This window comes from Dreissena polymorpha, chromosome 2, assembly GCF_020536995.1.
Source record: "Dreissena polymorpha isolate Duluth1 chromosome 2, UMN_Dpol_1.0, whole genome shotgun sequence".
Lineage (NCBI taxonomy): Eukaryota > Metazoa > Mollusca > Bivalvia > Myida > Dreissenidae > Dreissena > Dreissena polymorpha.
This window is the reverse complement of record NC_068356.1, coordinates 74,175-101,879: the sequence shown is the minus strand read 5'-3', so window position 1 is coordinate 101,879 and position 27,705 is coordinate 74,175. Positions and strand designations below refer to the sequence as shown.

The 27,705-nt window shown below is 36.0% G+C and overlaps 1 protein-coding gene across 1 annotated transcript; it reads left to right on the top strand.

Annotated features, from left to right (window-relative positions):
* Nucleotides 1-496: 496 nt before the first annotated feature.
* On the top strand, nucleotides 497-19,844 carry LOC127865548 (uncharacterized). The gene is made up of 19 exons (XM_052405391.1): nucleotides 497-664; nucleotides 1,104-1,238; nucleotides 3,237-3,337; nucleotides 4,066-4,183; nucleotides 4,538-4,699; nucleotides 5,379-5,528; nucleotides 6,449-6,595; nucleotides 7,010-7,135; nucleotides 7,876-8,025; nucleotides 10,423-12,414; nucleotides 12,807-12,947; nucleotides 13,356-13,472; nucleotides 14,652-14,702; nucleotides 14,863-14,991; nucleotides 16,002-16,183; nucleotides 16,560-16,635; nucleotides 17,503-17,646; nucleotides 19,012-19,101; nucleotides 19,650-19,844. Exons 1-19 carry the CDS (start codon nucleotides 619-621, stop codon nucleotides 19,676-19,678), a joined length of 4,086 nt encoding a protein of 1,361 aa, XP_052261351.1. The 5' UTR covers nucleotides 497-618; the 3' UTR covers nucleotides 19,679-19,844.
* Nucleotides 19,845-27,705: the final 7,861 nt, after the last annotated feature.

Genomic DNA, 27,705 nt, shown 5'->3' with positions numbered 1-27,705 from the left:
CATACAGAGTAACCGGCTAAATGTGAATCATGCTTTTTAACAGTGTTTGTCACCTACATCGATTTGAAAACAAATACTGATTTAACCATGTAAACTATCAATGGAAAACTGTTTGAGATTGTACTATCGATGTACCCAAGCATTTAATAGATCTGACAATATATTTTATACGATTTTTTTCACCATGACACTTCATGTCCAAATGAGAGGAAAAAGTCAAATAAACATGTCCCAGCATTTAAATAATATTAATAATAAAGTTTCATAAATAAACATACAATAAAAATGTGTCGATTTTGCATTACATTATTTTAATGATAATGCAACGTGTGTCTTGCCATTAAATAATCAACTTTATGCATTTTCAGCACGTCAATTGTGATAACTGTCATTGTTTTTCGTATTTTATCGAACCAAAATGTCGTTATCAAATGTGCGGACTGGTGCAAACGCTTCATATCCTAAACGGAAAATGATATCCTAATAGTTAATCGCCCGTGCGCAGGTGTGGCAAGGGTTCTTATAATCGCTTGAACCCAGAAATATTAGCTAAAAGGGTAATAAACTGTTGGGAAGTCAACATCAGGGAACAAGGAATAAACACTATCAAACCACACAATGCTTGGGAACGTTATTATTTTAAGTTTTTTTGTAAATTATGCGGGTAAGTGTATTACATAATATGTGCATTGTCGCATTACGTCGATTGTACTCACACATTCATTTTGTAATACATTATTATTGATTAACTCAATTGTTTCGAGGATATAACATGTTATAAACGTTTGGATTATTTCATTTAACGAATTCAATGCAATAAAATAAGAGGACCCTGTGTGAATTCTTGAACAAACTGATACATGAATACGATTTTACATACACATATTTCCATCTTTGTGCCTTGTAACTTTGGACTATATTTTTAAAAAATATTTGCTATACACGTTTTTATAGTTGACTGACATAATAACGGACACACTCACACGTACGGGCAAATGACCCTTCACAGTATCAATATCGATCACTATGAGCATGCTTGGCTTATGTAAGCTAATAAAAAAATATCACTTAATGCCTTGATTTTGTACCCCTACTTACTGCAGCCGCCTACACCGTCTGTCCGATGCATGTAGAGTGCATACCCGGATGTGTGAAGATTGACCAATGGGGTTGCAAGACGTGCGCCTGCGGACCAATGATGTTCCACCCAGGCGCAGGCTACAGGGGCATGCCGGGAGGTAACACTTGAGATGATGTTCTGTTCACATGCCATGTAATATTGTTGTGCTGGACTATATAGCGCAGTGGTTGGTAATTTCGCTACTTTTCTTGTCGATCCGGCCTGAGTTCCGACTCGTTCGAACTCCTGCGTAATGAGCCATTGTAATGGAAATGTGGACTTGGCTCGGATACTCCGGTTTACTCGACTGCACAAGGCCACACCAAAATTGAATTTCTTTCAGCAAAAAAATGTTATAACGCTTTCATAAAAAATTCGCCAAAGTTTCGCTTTGCCACGTAAGTTAGTGCAGCAAGAGTGTTAGTACACACTCTGGACCTTCACTAAATGGAGCATCGGGCTCGATAAAATCTCACTTACTTCTAATTACACGCACATGCAGAATCTGTCAAATGCGAGATCACATTTTGTTTGTTTATATGAGACAATAAGAGTATATTGATCATCGCACGTATTTATACACTTTAAGTTTTAAAACTTAAAGAGGTGGGGTGAAGAGGGACCCTTATAGTGAGCACGATTTAAATGAAACAATTTTATATCTAATTAAAATGCTTATGGAATAAAACTCAACTTTGAGTGAGCCCCTTTATATTAAGAAAATTGTCAGCGCTTGTACTTAAAGGATCATATTTAGTAATGACTACCGTATTATATTCTGTAAACTAGTATATTTTAGATCCTATAAATATTGTTGTTCATCGTAATACATGTGAACGTATAAAGCTTTAAACAAGCCGTCGTTCCAGATATGGAATGGGACCTTACTTTTATGAATTGCATTCCATCCCACATCAAGGTATCAAGGTCAGTTAGCGGTCAGAAAAGAATCGTTTTATCTATCGCGTTAACTGGGCGAACTTGAATTATATTTTTACCATGACTATCTTAAATGAATATATTCGGCGATATTTTTATGGTATGTCAATAATAGACTCTTACTGTTTTTAACAATTCATGATAAGTACTTGTTTTGATTAATGTAATAATAATTATTCCGTCATATTGACCAATTAATGAAGCATGAGCGCGATACTATTAATAATGGAATAAAATAACAATGTCCGACAAACAACTAAAACAGGTCTGTTCGAAATACTCGAGTATACATATGCCAAATATGTACGGATGATTCGTGTGTGGCCGGTTGATATATATATATATATATATATATATATATATATATATATATATATATATATATATATATATATATATATATGTTTTCATATCATTTTCGTTCTTCGTGTGTATTACTGTTCTGTATTTATAGATATCTGATCAATAATATATTATAATGCAGAAAAAGTCACAAAATCTGGCGCAACACGCCGTTAATAATTTAAAACTAAAAATTGCGCAGAAAAAGGCATTCGCTATGTTTGTTCTCATTCTTATAACTCTTCTTTCATTATCACCAACCACACTCAATGCCGTTTATCTGTGTTTTCTGGTTTAATTTATCATCATTTTATCTGTTTTGAAAATATGAAGATCGTATATAATGACTTTAACAGGAAAAACATGTGAAAACCCCTATCGTTCTCATTTTACATATCATTACTAATAGGAATCTGTGGTAATAAAAAGTAGCATGTTATTTATTTACGGCGGCACGAGAGAGTTAAATGTTACCCCAGCAAGACTGGTGAAAGAAAACTTGTTTGGTCTTCGTTGTTTTTATGCCCCAGGATCGAATGATCGGGGGTATATTGTTTTTTGCCTGTCTATCATTGTATGTGTCTGTCTGTCCTTCTGTCCCAGAACTTTAAACTTGATCATAGCTTTTGAAATATTTAAGATAGCAACTTGTTATTTGGCATGCATGTGTTTCTTATGCAGCTGCACATTTTGAGTGGTGAAAGGCAATGGTCAAGGTCATCCTTCACGGTCAAAGGTCAAATATATGGCTTCAAAGCGGCGCAGTAGGGGGTATTGTGATTCTGACAAACAAATATCTTATTGTTGTAGAAGATAAACGTTGTTCTTTTCATAGGCGGAATGGGAGGAGGGAGTTTCACCCCCGGAACACTGGGAGGGGGAAGTATGTTCGGATCGAACCAGGGAAGTGCGCATACCGCGGAGAAACCGATGAAAGTAATACTATATCATTTGCTCTCTCTGTTTGTAATATGAAAAAGAACTTATCTGCATCACAATTTTATTTTGCGCTAATATTACCGGATATTTTCAAAACGCTTAATTAAAGAAGTTCAAATAATGCGTTGGAAACTTGTGAGCCTTTACATTCTCGGTTATCAATGGTTGATTGATGACGCTTTCTCAATTAATTGCATGAGGATGTCTCTTGTTTAGTTGTATAATTCTTTGGATTCAAACATATTTTTTTGTATTTCAATAATTATCTTCGATTTTTGTTTACGAGCGATTCACATTTTTAATGAATTATTATGATTAAACGTCGCGGAAGATAAATAAACGAGTATTGCACTGAATCCTTTGTGAAAAGAACATTCCAACATTGTAGTACACATATTTCACTGATATTTGTATACATACTATTTTATTTATTTTTAATTCACAAAGGTCTATGCATAAATTTTTACATAACTAAGTCCAAACGTCTCACAACATTACGTTTTCATTCCTCATAATATAAATCCTATGTTCAACACGGACGTTGCAATATCTATAGTATATTTCCCATTAATTATATTGACACTATGATTTTCATGAAGTCACTATTCGGGCGCGCCATGTATTCTGGCTGTATTTCCCCTCGATGACCTGCATAACGGTTCTCGCCCTCATGAGATAAGCGTGATATGCATTACATAAGTAGTATACTATCCATATTTCAATAGGATTGTACGGGCACTATGCTATGTATGATGACATGCAAGGGGCACTACTCGTTGGGTGATGTACAACAGAATGGTTGTCGCGCCTGCACCTGTCCCAAACCGCAAGAGGTCGTTACAGGTAATGACGTCAGATTTCAAATAATCTCAAGTACAGTAAATTTCGTTCTAATCGAAAGAGTAAATAAAACGACCTGTTTTAAAACACCTTTTTATATCAATGTGTGGTTTGTGGGTTTCTGTAAGATAATATTTTTAAAAATATGTAAAATTCCTTGATTAATTCTTACAAGGTTGTGTTCACATTCTTATTAGTTTATAAATACGTCGAATGTATATTTTCCACCATTCTAGACGTACAGATTTGGTAGTCATTTCATAATATCAAAATGCTACATGCAGTTACACACAACGTGTTCTTTTTCATTTTATCGCACAAACATATCGCTATCATAATACCTTTTTTCCCACCCAGTTCAAGAGGTGAAGCCAGCCCCACAGCCAGTATACCAAGAGGTGAAGCCGGTAACCCATCACGAGTGCACGGGAACCAAACTGTGCATGATGACATGCAAGGGACAGTACGTGCTCGGAGAGAAAGGAAGCGACGGATGTCAATCGTGCGCATGTATTCCAGGTGAGTGGTCTTTAGAGTAGATCAGGCACGTTTGTTTACGGTGTAATACCTCGTTTATCTCACTGTTAACGTTTGCCAGTCGTGCGCCTGTACACTAGGTGGGTAGGCAAGAAGAATTGTTGTCTTCAGAGCTGCCAATTTGAGAACTGAAATCGCCGGAATTACTTTTATTTTAGAAAATACACATAATTAAATATACATTTAAGATACATCCATACGATCCATAGGCTTGTTCAGGACAAGTCGACACATAAATTGATTTGATTAAGAAGTGCCGGTATTTTAATTAAGTACATATACAGAAATAACGAGTTTGGCAATTAGCCATAATAATTTTTTTTCCTTTCAAAAAGGTTAAATTTAGGATTGCTCTCATTTTACCATTTATATAATTTACTTAACACTGGGACCTTCTTCAGTTCAAAAGAACAAGGAGCTAATCCATCCAGCGGTCAAAAACAAGAGCTTCATCAAAACACTGCTGAAATATAGGACATTCGTAGGATTTAAACACAGTTTTGACAATCATACAAAGCAATTTTTATATTATCAGCTGGTTGTTAAACCAGCGAATTTAACAGGACCTTAAAACTGTTTAATAATACTTTATTACAATCAACAAAAACTCTTTGAACACGTTTTAGAAAATATATTTCAAATAAAACTGTCTCAATTTCAGAACAAAAGATACAGGTGGTTCAACCAGCGCCAAAGGAAGAAGAATGCCACGAGACCACCTTGTGCATGTTGTCTTGTAAGAATGGCTACTCACTGACGCCGAAATGTAACGATGGATGCCACAATGAATGCCAAAAATGCACGTGCCTAGGTGAGTTATTCCTGTGTCCAACTACAGAAATGCACTTGCCTGGGTGAGTAATTCCTGCGTCAATGTTCAGATATGCATGTGAGTAATCCATTGAACGATGTGCATAAATCCACGTGATAGGTTGGTAATATACGGCTACTATAACAGCGCAAATTGTTAACTTCTTTACTCATAGATACATGACGTCTGAGTGACATTACATTATTTTCCTAATTTTAACATAACGAGTTGAATTATTTGTAGTGTCTTTTTTATGAGAATTTCAACGTTAACTTTAATACCCCAGTCAATAACGTTGGGTTATTTGCAATTGTCGAGGGTTTTGGTAACACATTCCTTGTGTAAACATTCTTAATAAGGACAATAGGCCAAACACAGAAACGTGTTATGAGAGACTTTCCAGGATCGTAAATAACATAAAGTCGTATATGGTATACAGAAACATGGTAAGTTCAATAAAAATCTTAAAATATGTGCGTTTATCAAAAATATATGTTACATGGATCCCAGCCTCAGCACGGACTCAAAAGAAGGATGCTTTCGTTTCTTTTAATTATGGATATTATATTTTAGTATTTTCTCATAGCGTGATCCCTGTTGAACTTCGGGAATTTTTAGATAATAAATCGGCCTAGCTCAAGAGTGTTCATATAAATTATCTCCTTTACAATGTTGATATAAGACGTCATCCCACCAACAACAACAAAAAACAATGTACTTTCAGCGGTGTCAAGTGACCATTTCTAGACTGTCGCCCTTCCTAAGGCTGGTATAGAACGTTATAACTGAGCAAACACGCACACCTTCTCGGAAAAGCCGGTCTATTTCCAGATTGTTCATATTAACTGTGTCTCCTTTCCAAAATTGATATCATACGTTATCTCAGCGAAACCAACCAAACTTCGTCTATGTCTATTCAGAGGAGAAGCCGGCGGTTTTGATTGTCCAGCAAGTCGAACAGAAGAAGGAGTGTCCCAAGACCCTGGAGTGCATGCTAACCTGTAAGGACGGGTACCATCTGGGATCCAACGGAGCCGACGGATGTCCGACATGCAGCTGTCTCGCGCGTGAGTTGTTCTACTTACTTTTTTCTAACGAGTTTTCTATGTACGTGCATATTGCAGCTATTCAACGATCATGTGCCAAACAATGTATACCTTCCATCCACGAAAACAGCAAATGGTTTATAACAGTTTTGCAAGTTTAGGATCGCATATAGCGTTTTCACCGGTATTTAATATCGAGTTTTTGTATCCACAAAAGTGTGGAGTAGAAAAATAAACAGTGTTTCTTGTAAATATGTTTTTTTTTATTTGTAACGTAAATATTTTTAACTCAAATGCCAAAGGTTTTCAACATATACATCAATTACAAATTTCAGACCGGTGTTTAAAACCCGCAGGTTTATCCCGGAAGCATATTATTATAATATACTCTGCATTATGCCATTATGCATATACGCATATCTATATTTTTATCAGCACAACGTGTGATCCAGGTCTTTGAGGTTAAATGTGCCCAGGCCCTCTCCTGTCCGAGGGGATGCTCAGTGGGCTACAAATGCAACACCGATGGATGTCCCACGTGCGAATGCATCGAACCACACGGTACTGAATAACAACTGCGGCCTTATTAATTTGCATTAGAGTAAGAAATACGGTGCGTTGTAATATAAAAAGGCATTTAAAAAATAATATGTGACTGTCTCGAACCGTATATTATTTACGAAGTAGAAGCGTTTTACATAGACGATATAAATAATGCACATATTGAAGGAAACCACTCTAAATAAAAAAAAAGAATACTGACACATATTTACCACTGTAAACAAATAAAAAACGTGCGAACGCTGAACTGAATAATATCGAAAAAATTTACACTAATGACATATTCAGATATTGCAACACAAAACACCATTCGTACACAGTTTGTCAATTTAATATACAAGTACATATGCTTACACTAAATTCTAAATCTGCCACCATTTTCAATCAATATTTATTTTATTTGTGCATTCAGCTCATAATTATCCCCCGCAATTGGCGGAGGGATATTGTTTTGGCCTTGTGCGTCCGTCCGTCCGTCTTTCCGTCCTTCCGTCTTTCCGTCCGTCCGGAGCCATATCTTGGAAGTTCTTTGGCGGATTTCATTGAAACTTGGTATGAGTATATATATGGATAAGAGGACGATGCACGCCAAATGGCATTGTACACCATCAATTAATAACGGAGTGACGGCACTTTGTATCTTAAAAAAATGCTCTTTTGAGTGTCAAATATAACACTTTTGTATCCAGCAGCATATTGGCGGGGGATATCAATTCAACGAATTTGCTTGTTTATTTCAGTGATCGGCGTAATGACCGTAAAGGAAATATATACTGAGCAGAAGCTTACGTGTAACTCCGCTCTCTCGTGCCCGAAATCGTGTTCACTGGGCTACAAGTGCGGCACCGACGGTTGTCCCATATGCGAATGTTGCATTGAAGTACACACAGGTAACATGTAACATTCAGCATACCGGCATTGTGTCAACGGGTGTCGCTTCTCAACTAACCTGTGTGCTTGTGCGCGTATGATGGCACGTTCTATACTAATTGTTTGCTAATTTATGTTTTGTTCTGTGAAAATTGGGCAAAACGCATTTGCGTAAAGTGTCGACCCAGATTAGCTTGTGCAGTTCGCAAAGGCTTATCAGGGACGACACTTTTTCGCTTTAATGGTATTTTTCGTTTAAAGGAAGTCCCTTTTTACCGAAAATCTCGTTAAAGCGGAAAGTGTCGTCCCCGATTTGCCTGTGCGGAATGCACAGGCTAAACTGGGACGACACTTTGCGCACATGTATTGTGCACAAGACGCGCTCTCACCGAACATTTGCAGGGTAACCATAATGCAGCGAGGGCTTAGCTATGATGATACACTCGTTATGTTTATCATTTAAATGATTTTTAAATTGCTTATCTCACGGAATTGATGCATCGACAAACGATTTCAACTAAAATGTATCGGCATGTATACGAATTCGGAAGTGGCAGTAGAAACTAGATAACAACGCAAGTAAACGAATTGTATTGCACATACTTTTATTAGCCCACTGTTCCTTAAGTTTTAGATTAATACAATGTTAACATATGGTTAAACATTCCTTTTTTTATAAAATTGCATGAACTAGTTTTGAGATATTTTCATGTTTTATGGGGACTTACTATATCGATTAGTAAGCGCACATACCCAAAATATCGGGTGTATGCTAACGAATATGCATAGGGATCGAATTAGACTTTACAAATCTTAGAATAACACATCTTAGAGAAGATAGAAAAATAAAGAAGGTAATGTCCTTAACGCTAGATTAAATAAAAGGACAGTAACATCTTTTTTTATCGCCCTGGTCACACGGAAAGTCAACTGACACGTTTAATCATGTACATAAATATTTTGTAGTATATCGTCTCTTGAAAGACAAAAGGTACAACGATAAATAAAACCGATAAACCATTCTAACTTTCATAGGACAGTTTGTTCTTTTTATACAGTACTGCGTTTTCTGAAGCTATTATAGAACATGTAATTAAACAATAATAATATTGAGCAAAGAAAACTGAAAAAACATTATAAATAGTTTTATTCAATAGTTCTACATATGTTGTTTTTGTAACTATAAAACGAAACCTTAATTATAAAGATTAGTCCGTGAAAAAGCCTTTTTAAGGACAGGTACACAGTGAACAAGAATTAAAAAGTAATAATCCCTATTTTTATTGTTTTGCCTTATATTTAACAAAAACAACGTCATTATTGAATATTTGTAAATTGGTTTGTGAGCTTGTGTTTGTTAAAAGGCCCTTGATCTTAATGCATGTTATTTGTGGCTTTGGCGTGTTCTGTATGACCTCTGCTTATTTATAATACTAAAAGGAAGTATATTGCAGTGTTATGAGCGTATAAGGCGTTGATTATGGATCTGTTTAACGTGTGTATATGCCTGATCAATAAATAGTGCGTTATATTCTAAGTAATTTCGAAAAGAAAGGAGACAAATAACATGTCCGTTATATGGACGTGTCTTAGTAAATAACGTATACCATATTTAAAATAAGAAACAAGTATTAAAGAAACAATTGAGTTATGCATCAAGATATATCATTATGTTTTGACCTTTTATGTTGTTTAATTTAATTGTCAACTATAATCTAAACGTGTCATACAATGTTTATTAAGACAGTAACAAAACTGTAAGTTTCAGTATTATAAAGAATTTGGTTTTTACGTTCTATCCAAAATACTGTTTACCATGTACTTGTTTAAATGTTGCATGTGCTTATCGGACTTTCTATGTGACAATATCAGTAAATATAATATATATGTACCCATATGTTTAGAATTTAACTTCCTTTCATCTTCCTTTCATCACCATAATGTAATAAGTGCGTTCAGTAAAGGCGAACGTTCAAGAATGTTGGCTGCAGTTCGCGAATTAAACGGGCGGTTCGTGATCTATAGCAAAACGCGATCGGAAGGTATTTTCAAAACGTGAAAGGCCAATATTTCGACCGGGTATGTTGTTGCAGAAAGAAATTATGGAAAATATAGAGATGTAGTTTGACCTGTGTAAACATTGTTCACAATTGTTGTTAACGGTCAGCACTCTAATATTTGCATAGAATCGCAAAATTATACATTATTTTTTTTATAAAATGTGTCATTGTCTATTTAAATTATATCGGGCCGTCATCTTTAAACGTTCGCGGAGATCTGAACATAAGGCTCAATATGAAACGAAAAGTTGTTGATGAATGTTCTTTGAAACTGAACGCACTACACATTGAGCAAATCATACCATTCAAATACGGTGTACGGAATGTCGTTTTATCGTCTTCGTTTGTGAATCGAAGCGACCGAGTGCACCGATGGATGCGACGGACATAATTCCGGTACACAAAGTTCGGGAAGTAATTTTCTCACACCGGGGGCTGGTAGCAGTTCTTCGGGCGGATCTGGAATGGGACTTGGGCTTCCCGGTGGGAACAGCGCAGGCGTCAATGGTGGTTCCGGGTTTGGTAGTTCGAGTGGACATGGCACAGGATCCAGTGGCGGAATGGGTTTCACATCAACAACAGGATCTGGCAGCAACGGTGGTTCAGTGTCTGGTTCTGGTCCTTTCACTGCGACAATGGGAGGAGGTGCGTCGACCGGAAACAGCGTGGGACAGAATCCCGGAACCGGCTTCGCTCCGACTGTTGACTCGTGCGGACCATTTGGGTGTTTACCAGGAAACAATAACACCGACAGTTCGATGGGCGGCCTTGGAGGAAGCATTACGCAAACTGACGGAAGCGCGAACGGAAATGCTTCTCCGAATGGAAACTTTAATAACGCACACCAAACAGACACTGGTAACGGTTTATCCCAGCATGGTAGCTTCCCAGATGTTCAGTCAGGTTCAAACCCGTACGGAAACGGCAATATAGATAATGGTTCTGGTTTGGGTTCGGGTTCAATTCACCAGGTTGACGGCGGGGGCGCGGGGTCTGTTTCACAATTCGGTAATTTTAACAATATTGACCAAACCTTTGGATCAGGAAGTGGTTCCGCTGTTTCTCCTTTCCAACCCGGATCTGCAACAGGCAGTGGCTCAATGGCAACTGGGGGAGGATCGGGCTCAGGGGCCGGAATGGCGTCACCGTTTAACCCCGGACCAGCTACTGGTGGGACTGGTAGCGAAAGTGGTGGTCCTTTTAAACCCGTTTCAGGGGGTCCAGCTGGCAACGGCGCTGGAATGGCAAGTGGAAGTTCCGGTAATGGATCCCCAGGTCAAGGAACCGGAAGTGGTCCTTTTAATCAACTCGCGAACGGTGGTTCCGGTGGCAATGGTGGTCCCTATTCCTCAAGTCTGGGATCGAACTGGCAAAGCGGCTCAGCGAACGGAAAGGGATGGGCGAATGGTGGCACTGACGGACCGTTTTCAAATGGACAAGGCAGTGGCACATCGTCAGGTCAGTTTCATAATATGAACGGATCCGGTAACGGGACGCCGTTGAACGGAGGTCACACCGCAGGATCAGGAGCCATGGGTACCGGAAATGGAGCTATAGGGAGTGGCGCGAATTACGGATCGGGCGGACAGACAGGTGCGAATCTAGCAGGTGGGTCATCTAGCGGTCAGTTTGGACAAGCTCCTGGCACTGGCGGAACTGGACCTTTCGCAATGACTTCCGGTAACGGCGGACAAGCGAACAACAACAGCGGGCTACCCATGAGTCCTTATTCAGTAGCGGCGGGCGGAAACGCAAACGGTGGACCCTTTGCAGGAGCTATGAATGGCGGGAGCGGCTCTAGTGGATCGGGACCCTACAGCGGCGCTGGTTCAAGTGGAAACGGCGCACAAGCTGGGGGCAGCGGTAGCGGAAGCGGTGGTAACAATCCATTCGGAACATTTGGTGGAAATCCGTATGGGAGTGGGTTCGACAACAGCTATGGTGCGGGACCAGGACATCTCACGGACGGTTCCGGTGGGAACATCGAGCAGAACGTAGGAGGTTACGGTACTGGCCCCTATGTAATGGGTAACTCCGGGTCCGTGATGGGCGGGATGGGGAACGCACAAAGCGGAAGTGGTACCGGTCCATTCTCTTCCGCTGCGGGGGCGGCTAACGGAGGCTCGAAGGGAGGTACGGGTAATGGGTCACCCACCACCGGATCCGGAACAACTTCCGAATTGACGGGTGCAGAAATGATCGCCATTATTAAGGAATGTCCGGTTGCGCTAAAGTGCATGGAAAGCTGTACCAGCGGCTACAATCTTCACTGGTCCGAAGCGCAGGGATGTCCTATCTGCGTATGCGCAAGCGGAAGCGGAAGCGTCCCCTCATACATAGTGCAAGAAGGTACATTTGATCGACCTTTAATAATTATTATTTTTAAATAATTAGGCCGTTTGATGTTATGTTATTTACAGTTAAATCATTTAAAAACAATTTAAACATGGATTCATAACGAACATAACCCATGTCGACCTGTAAGAAAAGAGTTTTGGAAAAAGCGTGCGTAAAATGTTTTGTAAGCAACACCTTAAAGATTTTCATTTAAATTATAATGTCTGCATACCTTTATATGCTATCAACAAACATATAATGGTGTTGTCTTTTAACGTGTGGCCCAAAACAAATACATTAAACAATAATATTCTTCGTATTATGAACTACTACAAAACTATTCATATGTACAACCGAAATAATTTTTTAAAAATATAAACGTCTCACTTCTTTATTTTTATCAGATACACGCAGATCGATAAATATTCTTCCGCTCAAACCTAAACATTGCGTGACGTTCTTCAATTGCTCCTCCCAATGCATGCAAGGGTTCGCCACCGACCGCAACGGATGTCCCAGTTGCACATGCGTCGGGCAGCCGGAAGGTAAATCATGATAACTGTCCTTGAATTTTTAAACTTATGTTAATGCAGTATTTATATAAAATTTTATACTACAATTAAGAGTCCTTAGAAATTCTGTTAATGCCTTAAACTATTCAAATATCCATTTAATAAATATTCTTTTATTTTCTGGCATTGAAACAATCCATGTGCTCTATTAAAGTGCTTATTCAATTTATGTAGCCCAATACGCATGTACGTCGACATTGGTAAAATAATAATGAAAGTTTATTACATGCTTCATGGTCGCGAGGTTCCATACAATTTCCCATGATTTAAATTGGACAAAAACATTCTCATAATTTAATGAAACATCTATATCTTATTAATTCAACCAAATACATTTGTTATCAGTGCGATGGTAAAGTTCAGTTTATGTCTCTCTTTCAGCACCGCTTTCGAAACAACAACCGCTCTATTGCGCTGGCAATTTTGACTGTCCGCTTACTTGTAGACATGCTTACAAGTGCGGACAAGATGGCTGCCCGACCTGTGAATGTATTTCCGGTGCGTGTCATCCCATCATGCACCGCTTCTATAGGGATGTATTGTATAATTCAAACACGAATGAAATGCTATGTCGTCGGAATCGTTCAGAATAGCCGGATAAAGACATCCGTTGTTCGCTGATATATTTCATCACTATTGTGACAATCGTAGGCATAATTAACAGAATAGACTGACGCATGAACTTTTCTTTGAAGGTATCATCACAAATGTCATGCACTTTATCATTCGCGTCATAAACTCGATTTGCTGAATCATGTACCTCGTATTTAAATACACAATTATTTTACTTTTTTGGTTTTGGGAATTTTAAAAGTGAACTTAACATTACAGGTGTTTATCATAAATGATCACGAAGAATGAGAACGAATAGTCTTCGTCTGAACTTCAATATCGCACAATAAATTAGTGCAGAATCAGCGGGGTTTTCAGGGATTTACACACGGGCTGGACAGAATGTAAACACACCGTTAAAAACTTTATTTTTGCAAATATCTCAAGTTATAAAATACATTTGCAAAACTCTTTAGTGTTTAATTCAAGACATTTTTTCTTGCAGTTTGTGCCGATATCTTAAGGAATAAGAATAAATCCTTGAATACGTCTGAAATCGGTTATAAAATGTTCATGTTGCGTGAAATATAATCATGCCGTATACATGGAATATTTAAACAAGAGCACAGGCGTATTGCCATAAGCAGCATAAAATCTGTCTTTGATGCACTATTGAAATTCTTAAGAAAAAATGTTTTAAAACGTTATTTGGAATAAAGCAGCACTTACCGGTGTGTTTACAACCATTAACGTTTTATTGGGCACCAGGCACATTCACGTGATCCTGCACCCTGAATGAGAATGTTTTAATTTTTGACATTTGAACAGTATGAAGACGTGCTTGAGTGTAGTGTTAAAGACACGTGGTTCTGAAGATTTACGCATGCATGCAGTTGATGACGTCATCAATCTGTGTGTGGTGCTTATTGCATTATCAATCCGTTAAAGAGTGTCATGCCCATACAAATCCTCTTTTCTATGTTATGGTATTATTTTGACTGTTATACAACCTTATTTTATGTAGATATTTAGAAAAAAAATTAATTAGATGTTTACAGTAGCCAATTTAGGAAATCGATGCTTAACATATTGTTTAAAAACAATCCCATACTTCATATTTTTCAGTAACAAACGTGAAGCCACAAGTTCAGGTGACTGCGCCACAACCCAGCACAGGTAGCCGCACTACTTTAATTGCAAAGTGAAAATTATCCAGTCTACAATTGTATCATAATATTTTTTTTAAATAGTATGTGTTACTATTATCATTATTGGCCTGAAGAAGACGATTTAATATTGTGTTTTGGTTGTTATACTTCACGTGTTACTTTTCCAGGCGTAAGCACACTTATCAGTAAGTGCTCAGGCACCGTCAAGTGCATGTCCGAATGCGCGCACGGATACACGCTTGGGACGGAAGGACATGACGGATGCCCACAATGCACCTGCATCAATACCCAGACAAGTTAGTATTGATGAAAGCAATGAAGAAACATTTCGTTTCTTTTTTTATTTATCAGACAGGAACACGAACTGGCGGTAGTACAAGTGATCTTCTGATGACTTAAATAAAGTTTGATATAGGAAAAGAAGACACCTCGCTTATGATTCGATTCATAAGCATCTGATATCTGAACCGTTGTTTTTTAGCGGATAAACAGCTCCTTAGTGTTTCATCGGGCTTTATGCAAAATTGTGTAATGATAACTGAGGGTAAACAACGGTGACCTTATAATATATGGTGATATTATTCTGTTTTTATCTGGACATTATTAGTCTAAAAATCCGTTTTTACTCAAACATGTTAATCGCTAATCAAACATAAGAAGTGCCATTCTAACATTAAAAGTGTAATTATAACTTTGTTTTACTGTTATCCTAGCTTGAAATTACTATAAAATGCTTTTGGCAAATACAATAATCAGATAGGGTTAATTCCGCTCACTTTCTTGGTCATAAAATTACAGCTCCCGCTAAGAAATATCGCATCGAGTAAAGTCGATATATAGAGCGAATTCAAACACGAAATAAACGCTTTACCACTTTCTTTCTGATATGGCTGGATAGTTAGCGGCATTAAAACAATGAATAATACTAATAAAGGGTATATGTCTCGGCATGTATGTCGCCATCTTGTATGTCACGTTTTTACCCCTCTGATGATGTCGTGAAACTTTAATGACATTAAACGACGTATAGTAACCAGCGTCAAGTGACGTCATCGTAAATTTATATCAACCCCGTTTTGATTTAAATTCCTGCGAATGAAAAATAAACTTGTTCAAACAACTTAACTGACATGATAACTACGATGTCCGTCCATCGAGGTCCTGAGATCGATGCTTGCTCTGTGAACGTTCTCAGGATTTCTTCTTATACATCAACAACTGTCTATAACAACACGTAACGTCTTTGTCGTGCAAATTATGCAATTAAGCTAATCAAAAATTGCTTTAACTTATGTTTATTCCAAAGGCGTCTGCCATGACGTATGCGAAAAAAAACCGGAAGTAGCTGTGCACGCGTGTGACGTTACGGTCCAGTGTATGGCGAGCTGCACTAACGGGTACGTGCTTATGGATGCCGGCAGTGACGGCTGTCCTCGCTGCGCCTGCAAGCAGCCGTCGTGCACTTCCGGCTGTGAAGAGACGACACACGTAAGTATCGATACGATGGGAAACGATATTATAAGATAAATGCAAAACTATAAATGAAACTATAGGCTACACTGTGATGCGATATAAATAGATACGGAATAATATGCTTCAATTTATGAATAACATTTAACACTAAAAGAATACTTTTAAATCCGGTAAAAGAATGACACGTTAGTGCAGAATACGAAATCATGAAATTTAACACTCATTACATTTTTATACGATACTGAACTTTTGCAAAACAAACAATGCGAAATATAATTACGAATGATTACGCATAAATGTTATTGCACATGTAGTGTCAAAATCATAGGCATTAAAGTACTTTCCGTGTCTAAACAGGCTGACATAAAGCGATGCCGTTTTTTGCTTATAGGTGATTCAGCTAAAGACATCAGAATGCGGATCGAGCTGCGAATCTTCCTGTACCGGCGAGTGTGGATCCACTTCTGGTATGACTTGCGCGTTAAATAACTGTTTCCTCTTTCAGTATGACGAGTGTGTAATATGATTTCAAGATAACTGTATTAATGCTGGTACAGTCTCTTCATATTATGTTCGTCTCTTCCACCTCATCATCATCATGGGACCGTGTTGTAGTGGTAGAACTCTCATCTAGGAATCGGAAGGTCTCTGGTTCGAGGTTCGAATCTCGCTCAGACCACGGCATTTTCCCGAGCAAAAAAAAATCGCGTACGCCCCTCTCTACCCAGTAGTATAAATGGGTACGTGTGAGGATCATAAGAAAAGGGCCACGGCTTTAAACTGCGACGAATGTAAACGGACGGTTTATATCCCATAATCGGGGGGAGGGGTAAATGGTTAAGCGCGTTGAAACATAATCGGATTATAAAACCATAACGTTTTGTCTTTATAATAAAAAATGTAAAACTAACCCCTCTCAAAATTTCTCTTTCTAAAAATTACTCCGTTTTGTCAGAATATACTTCAACATCTTCACAAATGACAATGCTTTCAAGTTTACCGTAATTAAATAATATCCATTGCATAACTTTATTATTTAATGTTACTTATTTGGATGTTTTCATTACTATCATTACGTTGAAATCACCAGGTGCTTATTGTTGAAAAAAACAATTTCTTGCTTATGATGTTATATTTTGATAAAAAAGAAAAGACTTCAGTTCCTTAGAAATCGTTACAATCTGTTTTGTTCATCATTAACGACAGCAAACATGTGGAACTATTCCTGTCACCTGACAATTTTCCTCTCGTTCTTGCACGCTGCCAAGAATGTATCAGACTAAATGTAAGATTAACATAAATAAACAGTGTTTTAACTTTAAAAACGGTTTAAGGTGGTACAGTGCAACTCGTTTCCGGCGGAAGTAGCGGCGGAGTCTCAAGCGGAGGCGGGGCGGTGATGACTGGTGGTGGAAGTAGCGGCGGTGCTGCCGGTGGAGCGGTTGGAGGCGGAAGTGGTCGTATGGGCGGCGCTTCAGGTTCGATCATTTAAGAAACGTATTTTTCTAATACACAATATAACTTACGAGGGTTAACCAGATGTATCATTTGGACACAAACACATGGATTGTCGCTCAATCTAGTCTAGTTCGTATCTTGCAGTAAATGATAATAAGTATATTAACACAATAAAATGTTTTTAGATTACGATTTTTATAGCCGAAAAGGGAGATAACTGTTGTTGTTTTTTAAATATTCGATAAACCATTTTAATTAAGGCGGTATTTACTTTGCCCCCCCCCCCCCCCCCCCCCCCCCCGACCCGAAATCGCCCATCACTACCGTATTAATATAATTACCGAAAAATGAGATAATAATACATAATTTATTTCCATTCGGGATCGAAAGTGCTCCCCTTCCCCTGAAACAAATTTCATGTATGTGTTTACCGACGAGGAATATTCTGACATACAACATTTCTATGGGAGGTGAATGTGCGCCCCTTTGCTTGAAGCGCAACCAATTTGTAATAAAACATTTCTCAAGTGAGATAATCTTTCAAAAAAACATTTCTATGCGGGATGGATTATGCAACCCTTGCCCGCAATACCATTCCTATTAAATCAATATCATTACCACCAAGGCGGGCACTAGTTTATGAACCATTTCCAGGTGGTTCATAATTTTCCAACCATATCTCATACACATACTTACTTTCTAATATTGTTTTTTTTTGTGTATGAGCCATTTCCTGGCAGAATTGACTGCGCCCAAACCTCCGCATTGTCCTGTCTTTTTGCATCAATATCTATACCGTCAAGGGAGATAATTATATATTAACCATTTCCAGGCGGGTTTTCAGTGCCCCTCTATCCCTGAACTATCCAACTGTTTGCGTTAATACCATTACCATGTAGATTACATGTACATCTGCATAAACCATTTCCAGACTGGATGAACTGTGTCGATCTTCTGTCGAAGTTTCATCCCAAGTGTATGAATATCCACACCGATTAGGGAGACAATTGTATATGAACTATTTCCAGGTGGGATAGGGTGCGCCAACACTCTACCCACGAACTCCGATCCATATTGTTTTTATATCATTAAGGCAACAAGGAAAATGGTTTGTAAGCGAACGGTGATTCCCATTACATCAATATTATAACCGACAGAAAAAATGATTGTTTATGAATTGTACATTATCCCTTGCGGGATCCACTGTGCTCCCACCCTGACCCAAACATCCCCTATTTCACGAATAATATTACCCACAAAAGAATTTATTTTATGTGAACCATTTCAAGACGGGGTGAACTATATATCCTGCAACCAAACTACCTGCTCAATCGCATCAATATCAATACAGTCAAGTGAGATAATTGTATATAAACCATTTCCAGGCGGCCAGGATTGTGCGCCTCTACCCCCGAATTGCCACCCCTATTGTATCAAGTACGATGTGGCCCATTGCAGAATATGCGAATGCCAAAGTAGGCGCACTGTTTTTTGTATATTTAAGAAATATTTTTTTGGCTGGTGTTTCACAACGGTATGTTTGTGATACGCCCATCTGAAATTCTGGAAGTATCGTTTATATTAAACCATGTCTTGTGTGTTTTTTTCTAAAACAATGTATATCTATTAGGTCTATATCTATATCTTGCTCAATATATACAATGTAATACGATTTTATTAATATGTCTTTCTTTAAAATGAGTATTTTTTGTGGACCTATTGTGTTCATAATTCCCTGTTTACATGTTTCGTTCGTTCATTTTCTAACAAAACTCTTGCGTTATCGTTAGTTACACTCGCTGTCATGTTTATATACCGCCGGTAGTCATGTAATTTAAACACAACTGTTTGCGTTCACGTATTAACTAATCATTTACGACAATCTTGTATGTATCATATGAAACAGGGGCTTTATACACGCTGGACTGTCTTTTCTCAATAAAAAGTACAATTCAATAACTTCTGCAAAGTCTTTTTTACATGCGGTTTACATACAACTTTGTTTATACCTACATTGTTTTAGGTACCGGTACGGGCGCATACGGTGGTTAGCAGAGATTAATATTACCAAGGGAGAAAACCTGTCTCTCATTGACCAGTGGAATGTGATGTGAACATGAACTTGAATACTATTCCTCTACTCTATACAAGCGGCTTATCATACTGATTATTCTTATTATGAATGTAATAAATTATTTCAATAAACAAATGACATACACTTCAGGTCTTTGCTTTGTTTTTCGAATAAAAGGTTTGCAAATGTGTGGTATGGAAAAGGCCGTCAGATTGAAACAATATCTTATATGCGGTCGAAATTGCGAATAAACGGTCGTAACATCTTTTGTAAATCTAGTGCACGTTATTGTTTTGTATTGTACGGAATTATACAAGATTTCATATCACGTCTTTTTACCAGTAAAAGTAGAATGAGTTTATCTATTTTAGGAAACACATGTTCACTGTATTGAGGCACTTGTTGAAATCTTCGGCATACTTGTTTTTTAATGTCAAATGTTTTATTTTTATATCAAAGTAATACACATAGTTAAGGATAAGATACGCGATAATCATTTACAAGTCGTAAATTATTTACAATCGGTGCAATTTGGTATATCAAACGAATATAATCAACTCATCATTAACACTCAAATATCCTAAATCTTTTTGTAAGGTATAGATCGACGATTGAATAAAAATATGTGATACGGTACTTACAAATGCGAACATTTAAGGAGCAAAGTAGAGTAATAAGATCTCAATCCGTTGTTATTTGCCCAGAAAATGCATACCGGCGGTGCTTTGACTAACTAAATCTTATTTTATGACGTACTATAAACGTGTATAGTTATTCAATACCTATATTTAAGAAGACCACGTTTAAAGGTATCCACAATATTTAGAATCCACTGATTTATTAGGGTTCCCCATATTGTAAAATTATATAACTCAACCCATCATCTTTATGGTAGCAAAAACGTAACATTAATTGAATTTTACACACTTAAGATTGAAACAATATTATCGACATTTTTAAAGAAATTTTTGAAGTGTAAGTCTACATTACTCTGCAGCAGGAACACCGATAACACACGATCAAAAATATCTCAGTACTCTCACGGTCCCTTTGTTAACGGTCCGTTACCGGTACAGTTCGAACCGCATTACACACATAAGAATGAAAGTATGTATTTATAACGTAAATGAATGAGCATTACTTTGATATGCACGACGATAGTGAAAGTGTATAATTTATTTTCGGTTAACGATACGTGAACCCTTGCTTGGAAAATCTCTAAACGTGATATCATGTTAAGCTATATATTAAAGCTTTGACACTTTGCAGGGCTATGCTAGTTAAGATAATGTGAGTTAGGTGCGTTTTTCTTCGCCTTATCAACCCACACTTTGCTTTTATTATATAGAAAATAATAAACGAATTGTGCGATTTATATAAAGGTTTTAATTACTTGATTCTCAATACTGGCATATCCCCGAATGCTCGCGTGAAAATGTTAGCGCCACGGTACTTCAATCCGGATAAACACTAATCGTTTCAACTATAAAAGAATTTCGCCAATAAATATTAGCTACACTTTTTTTAAATATCATTTATGCTTTGATATCCACATTGGCAGAAATTTAAGACATTAGCTCAAGCACGGAGCTTATATATGGAGTTTTGCATTTCTTCTTTTGAAATAATTGGATGTGTTCAAATTAAAATTTTGCAAATATTTGTTTTAATAAACCTGACAATGATGTCATGGTATACAGTTTGCAATTAATGAAAACACTCATTCATTTACATGCTTTCATATCCTGCATGGTATTAAGACCAAAAAATAACTTTCTTAATTACCTTAAGTTAGAGTTTTAATGACGTAATGAAGTATGGCTTAAGACCTTACTTATAAGAACTAAGTTTTCAGATCTAAGTTTAATAAATTAATTGTGATGACTTAGCTATACAATCTTAGTTCTAAGATATCAGTTATACAAGGGACACAATTGTCACAAAACCAGGTTTTCAATTTGAAAAAAAAAGCCTGATAAAGGGAGACAACTCAGACTGAACTGATTGTTCATAGCTACCCCCCTTGTTTCAAAATAAATCTTTTTTTAGTCGTGGCGACCTTGACCTTGAAGATATTGACGTATTTCTTTCGCGCGACACACCGTCTAATGATGGTGAACAAAAGTGCAAAATGATTTTTAAATCTCACAATGAACGACAAAATTATGGCCCGGACAAGCTTATTCCGCCCGCCCGGCAGCAAGACCGCCAGCCCGCCCGCCCGCTGACATTCGCAAATCTAATAACCAGTTTTTTTCATTCGGAAAACCTGGTAAAAAATTACCATGTCATCGGGACCTCTTCTGGCCAGACAATATTTAGGCCGAGACACTCAACGGAGGTATCTGAACGTAGGAAGCTCTCACCATCCAGCCATTCTTGTTAAGACTTGTTTTTATATGAAGCCTCGTTGGCAATTTCAAGGCTGACAATCATCAACATTATGTCCTAACACATGCATGCTGATATTTCTGAGATCGACAGAAAGAGATCATCTTGCTTTTATTAGCTACTATAATGCACATGCAAACAATTTAACATTAATACCTGTACACATTACAATTGTGCTTAATTTAAACATACTGTGTTAAACTTTAAATGTAAAGCTTTGTAAACATGTTATAAAGTAAAACTGATTTCCTCTTTCAACTCCCAAATTTTCCTTTGTTTCAAAACCGAATCTTTTGTTCTTAAATGGTGCTTTTAGATTTAATTAATTTAGTTTTTAGTTCACATACATGTTTCTTATAACTCTTTATTACGAATAGACATGTTGAATGATATGTCTTTTTAATTTTTAAATGTGTTTCATATAAAACATTGATGCGATTGTAATAAAATTATAACTAAATACACGTCGGTTCCATGTCATGCCCAAGGTTTCAACAGTGTCATCCTATTTCGGCGGTTCTTGCACATTCAGTTTTTTTTTCACATACGCAGTTCCTCCAGAACTCTTTAGTTCAGGCGTCGTCTTAAATATAAATTTACAAGATTAGCTGGTGTAAGCGAATAAGAACGGAACATTTTGAATTTGGAGTGATTTCATATTTTGTAAAATTATTATTTTTTTTTTTTTATTCAATATCATACATACAATGTAAACATGTATATGATCATACAATATAGTGATATACAAAGCAATAAAGTTCAGACATGTTTTACAAGATATGCTAATATATATTTATTTTTTTTTTAGAGAGAAAAGAAAAGCACAACAGAGTAATAGTTATGAAAAATGATGAGTTGTATAAAGTCGGAAGAAAGCATACTGGACTTGTGTTTTTTGTTTTATATTCACAATGATCTTGTCAGATTAAAAAATAAAAATTAAAAAAAATAAATAAACAAAACTATTTTAGAGAGATAAACTAACATTAGGGTAAAATGTATATAAGTGGACAAAACATTATGAGAATTTAATCCGATTCCATTTTTGTTCAAAGATTTGTAATGTGTCATTACTGAGGGCTATTTCTTTCTCAATCTGGATTTTTAGTTTAAGACTATGGACAAAGCAATTAAAATTTGGTACTTGTTTTTTGTACTTCATGTTTAAGATAAAATATTTCATCAATATAACCATAAAATTCACAATATTATTACAGTCTATTGATTTCAATGAGTTAATTCCGAAACTTACATTTAAGAAAGATAGTTTAACGTTAAGTTGTTGTTGTTCAAGAAAAGATATTAATTGATTCCAAATAGGCTGGATGTGTTTGCACTCCCAAAAAAGATGTTCTATAGTTTCAATGTTTTCAAAGCAGAAGTCACACAGATTTGAGTTAGATAATTTGCATTTAAAGAGATATTTATTTGTAGCTATAATTCTATGGATGTATTTATATTGAAAATTTCTCAGTGTGCTTTCAATAGTTGCTTTATATGGCATGGTAAATATGTGTTTCCAATTAAGTTCATTTTCTTCAAAAAGGACTTGCCATTTATTTTGGATTTTGGAGTTTTCTGTAGGGTTTTTAATTTGTAGTGTGTAAAATATTTTATTTGTTTTGTTTTTTCTTCCAAGTATGTTTTCTACAAATGTTGTTTGAGTACATGGTGTATTATTTGTATTGATTTCAGATTTAATATGTATGGGTATACTTTTGATTAGTGTGTAGTACTTCAGAAAATTATTTGAAGGTATTCCGTATATGTAGCATATATTATCAAAAGAGTAGAAATCCTTAATTCTGTAGTCATATAATTGGTCGACATATTTAATGCTTCGTTCAAACCAGTCTTTATAGAAAAGCGTCTTATTGTTTGAAGTTATGTCTTTATTGTTCCATAGAATTGTTTTACTGCTAGTTTGGGTTTCTAAGTTATGAGTGACATCACTCCACGCTGATAGAACATCAGATAGAAATATGTTTTCGTTTGCAATGTCATGTAAGATAGTATTGCTGATGTTACATTCAAAGATTAAGGAGTCACCATATTTTTTTAGGATTTTCTGGTAGAATAATTTCCATTTACTCGTATTGGTATTATCTAGGTATCTTTTAACCCAGCTGCATTTGATTGCATTCAAGAATGAGTCAATGTTCGTTAATTGAATACCTCCATTTTCTACAGATTGAATTAACTGAGTTCTTTTTATTTTATCAGGTTTACCGTCCCATATGAAGTTAAATATTGCTGATTTTATATCGTTAATAACATTATTTGGTGGATTTGGGAGGACTGTTAAAACATATATCAATTTAGGAAGTGCAAACGTTTTCAATACTGTGTTTTTTCCGATTAGTGTAAGTTTACGATGATGCCATGATTTTAAGCAGTTTTTAAAATTCTGTAATTTAGGTAGTATGTTTTTAAGAACTGTATCCTTTTCATTATTTGTGAAAGTAATTCCTAACGTTGTGGCTTCATCGGATGTCCAATTAAATTTCATTTCTTTTTTATATTGAACATTACTTTGTTTTAATTTACCTACTCGAAGCACAGTACATTTACTTTTGTTTAGTTTAAGACCCGATGTCATTCCGTAAAGAGTTAGCGACTCTATTAGGTTATGGAAAGAATCGTAATTGTCATTTAAAAAATAAGTTGCATCGTCAGCAAATAGGGATTGTTTGATTTCTTCGTCAGGTTCTAGTGATATGCCTTTTATGTGTTTATTTGATTGGATGTGATGTGATAGATACTCGATGCAAATAATAAATAGCGATGATGAGAGTGGACATCCTTGTCGAACCCCTCGTTCGATGTTAAAACTGTTCGAAAAGAAGCCATTATTAATAATTATACTGTTAATATCGGTATAGAACAGTTTGACCCATTGAATGAGACTTTCACCAAAGTTCATATTTTCTAAGCAAGAGAACATAAATGAATGATCAAGCGAATCGAATGCCTTTTCAAAGTCTGCAAAGAATATTAGACCAGGATTATTTGAATTGTTGAAATAGTTTATGCATTCTTGGATAAGACGAACGTTTTCACCAATGTAACGTCCTTTTATGAAACCAGATTGAGATTTTGAAATGATTGATGGTAATATTTTTTTTATTCTGTTTGCTATACTTTTAGTTGCAATTTTATAATCATTGTTTAGTAAACTAATCGGGCGCCAGTTTGCTAAGGATTCTAAGTTTTTTCCGGGTTTTGGAATAAGTGATATAATACCTTGTTTTTGTAGCGTAGTTAAGTTTTCGTTGTTAAATGAATAGTTAAGTGAATTAATTAGATGTGCTTTTATATCATTCCAGAATATTTTATAAAATTCGATTGTGATGCCATCAGATCCTGGGCTTTTGTTATTTTGCATTTCTTTTAGAGCTAATCCACATTCATATTCATTAAGCAATCCGTCGCACAATTGTTTTTCCTCCTGGTTTAAAGCGTGATGTGTATTTTTAAAAAGGGTGTTATTTTCAACATTTTTTCGTTTATAGAGGGTTTCGAAAAATAAACGTTGTTCTTCTAGTATTTGAGTTCTGTTTGTTATATCTTTGCCATTGACTACTAATTTGTGTACAGTTTTTTGTTCACTTCTACGTTTTTCAATGTTTGCGAAATATTTTGTATTTTTTTCATTGTGTTCAACATGCTGTGCACGCGCTCTTAGTATTATTCCATTGAGATGTGTATGATAAATTCCATCTAATATTTGCTTTTTTAAAGTTATTTCATTTTCAATGTCGGTGGTATCATTTGTGTTTGTTTGATGCAATTGTTTTTCAAGTGTTTCAATGGTTTTGATGGTTTCATTTTCAAGTTTGTGTGTTTCTTTTTGTTTAAATGATGTGTATCTAATTGTTGTGTTACGTATATTTCCTTTAATTACTTCCCATAAGGTGTTTGGGTTTGCATCTTTATTATTTTGAACTGTATTTAATATTTCCTGTTTTATTTGTGTTTGATATTGTGTATCTAATAAGATGCTGTTGTTAATTTTAAAGTATCCTGGGCCTCTTTCAGGTTGTATATTGTGCAGTTTAAGTTCAACTAGAGAGTGGTCAGTCATAATCCCTGGTTTTATGTTACATGTGTCAATTATGTTGCAAAGTGATTCAGATATTAAAAAATAGTCTAATCTACAAAATATTGTTGGTTTTGTGTTTGAGTGCCAGGTGAATTTGCTTTCGTTTGGGTATATTGTACGCCAGATATCTATCATATTGTAGTTTTCAATTATGTTGTTTAAAATGTTTCTATTTTTAGTATGAGTATAAAGGTTTCCATTCTTTTTATCTAATAATGGGTTCAGGACAGTATTGAAATCACCACCGATTATAATATTTTTATCTTGGTTATTGATTATAAAGGATTGTAATGTTTCGTAAAATGTGGAATCGTCTATGTTAGGGCCGTAGACGTTGATTAATGTTATTTGTGTTTCGTGTATTTTGATATCTATACTTGCTTGTCTGCCAATTATTATTTCCTTAAAGTTATCGACTGTGACACCTATATTATTTTTTATCAGAAAGGCAATGCCTTGTTTATTTGTATGTTCTCCACTGAGATAAATTTCTCCGTCCCATTCATCTTTTAAGGTTTGTGCTAAAGTATGTGTCAAGTGACTTTCTTGTAATAGGCATATACTATATTTTTTGTCGTCTAACCATTTGAAGATTTTAATGCGTTTGTCTTTGTTGTTTAGCCCTTTAGCATTTAAAGTACATAATTTAATCATTTAAAAAGGTGGAGGGTGATGTTAATGATAGTTTGTGTGTGCTTGTCCAGTTAGTTTCTTTTTTTAAACATATCCAGTTAGTCTCTATTATAAGACATAAGATGTTTACACATACGAGCAAAAATAGAAAACAAAAATTAGGGATACAAACAGATGAATATTCCATAGAAAGAAGAAGTAAAAAGAAATAATGGATAATGTATAATGGATCTTGCCTATTAAGATGAGAGAGTTGTGTTAAAAACGAGTTTAAAGACATGAATAACATGTATAATAAAAAAATAGTGCGTGGTCGTTAGTTTTTGTATAAATGAAATATTTATAAAAAAAGGAATATAATTAGCTCATGAGTGTAAATATGTATATATATACATATACATATACATATATACACATACACATATATACTTCATGTTCAATGTGAGTGTATTATTTCTTTTGCGTGGTTTGTTACTTTTGTCATTTTTTCTTTTCTATAAGTCATTAAGCTCAACTTATATGGATGTCTATCTATGGATGCAAACGTATAAAAATTCCAGAAAAGCGTACGTGCATTCGTTCGTGCGTGTGCGCACGCGGTATTGTGTGTGAATGTGTGTGTGTTTGGTGTATGCGCGTGCGTGCGTGCGTGTATGCGCGTGCGTGTGTGCGCGTGTGGGTTTGTATTTGCACTTGTGCGAGCCGATTTGTTTTTCTCTAAAGAAGACTAATTACATACATGTTCGTATACAGTACAATAACACCAAGAAAAACAACAACACTATGATCAAAATCATTATCACCACTGAAAAAAACGATAGCATCGGGGGTAATCTAGGATACATTCTTTTTCAATTTTGAGGCTTCACAATTTGGTAA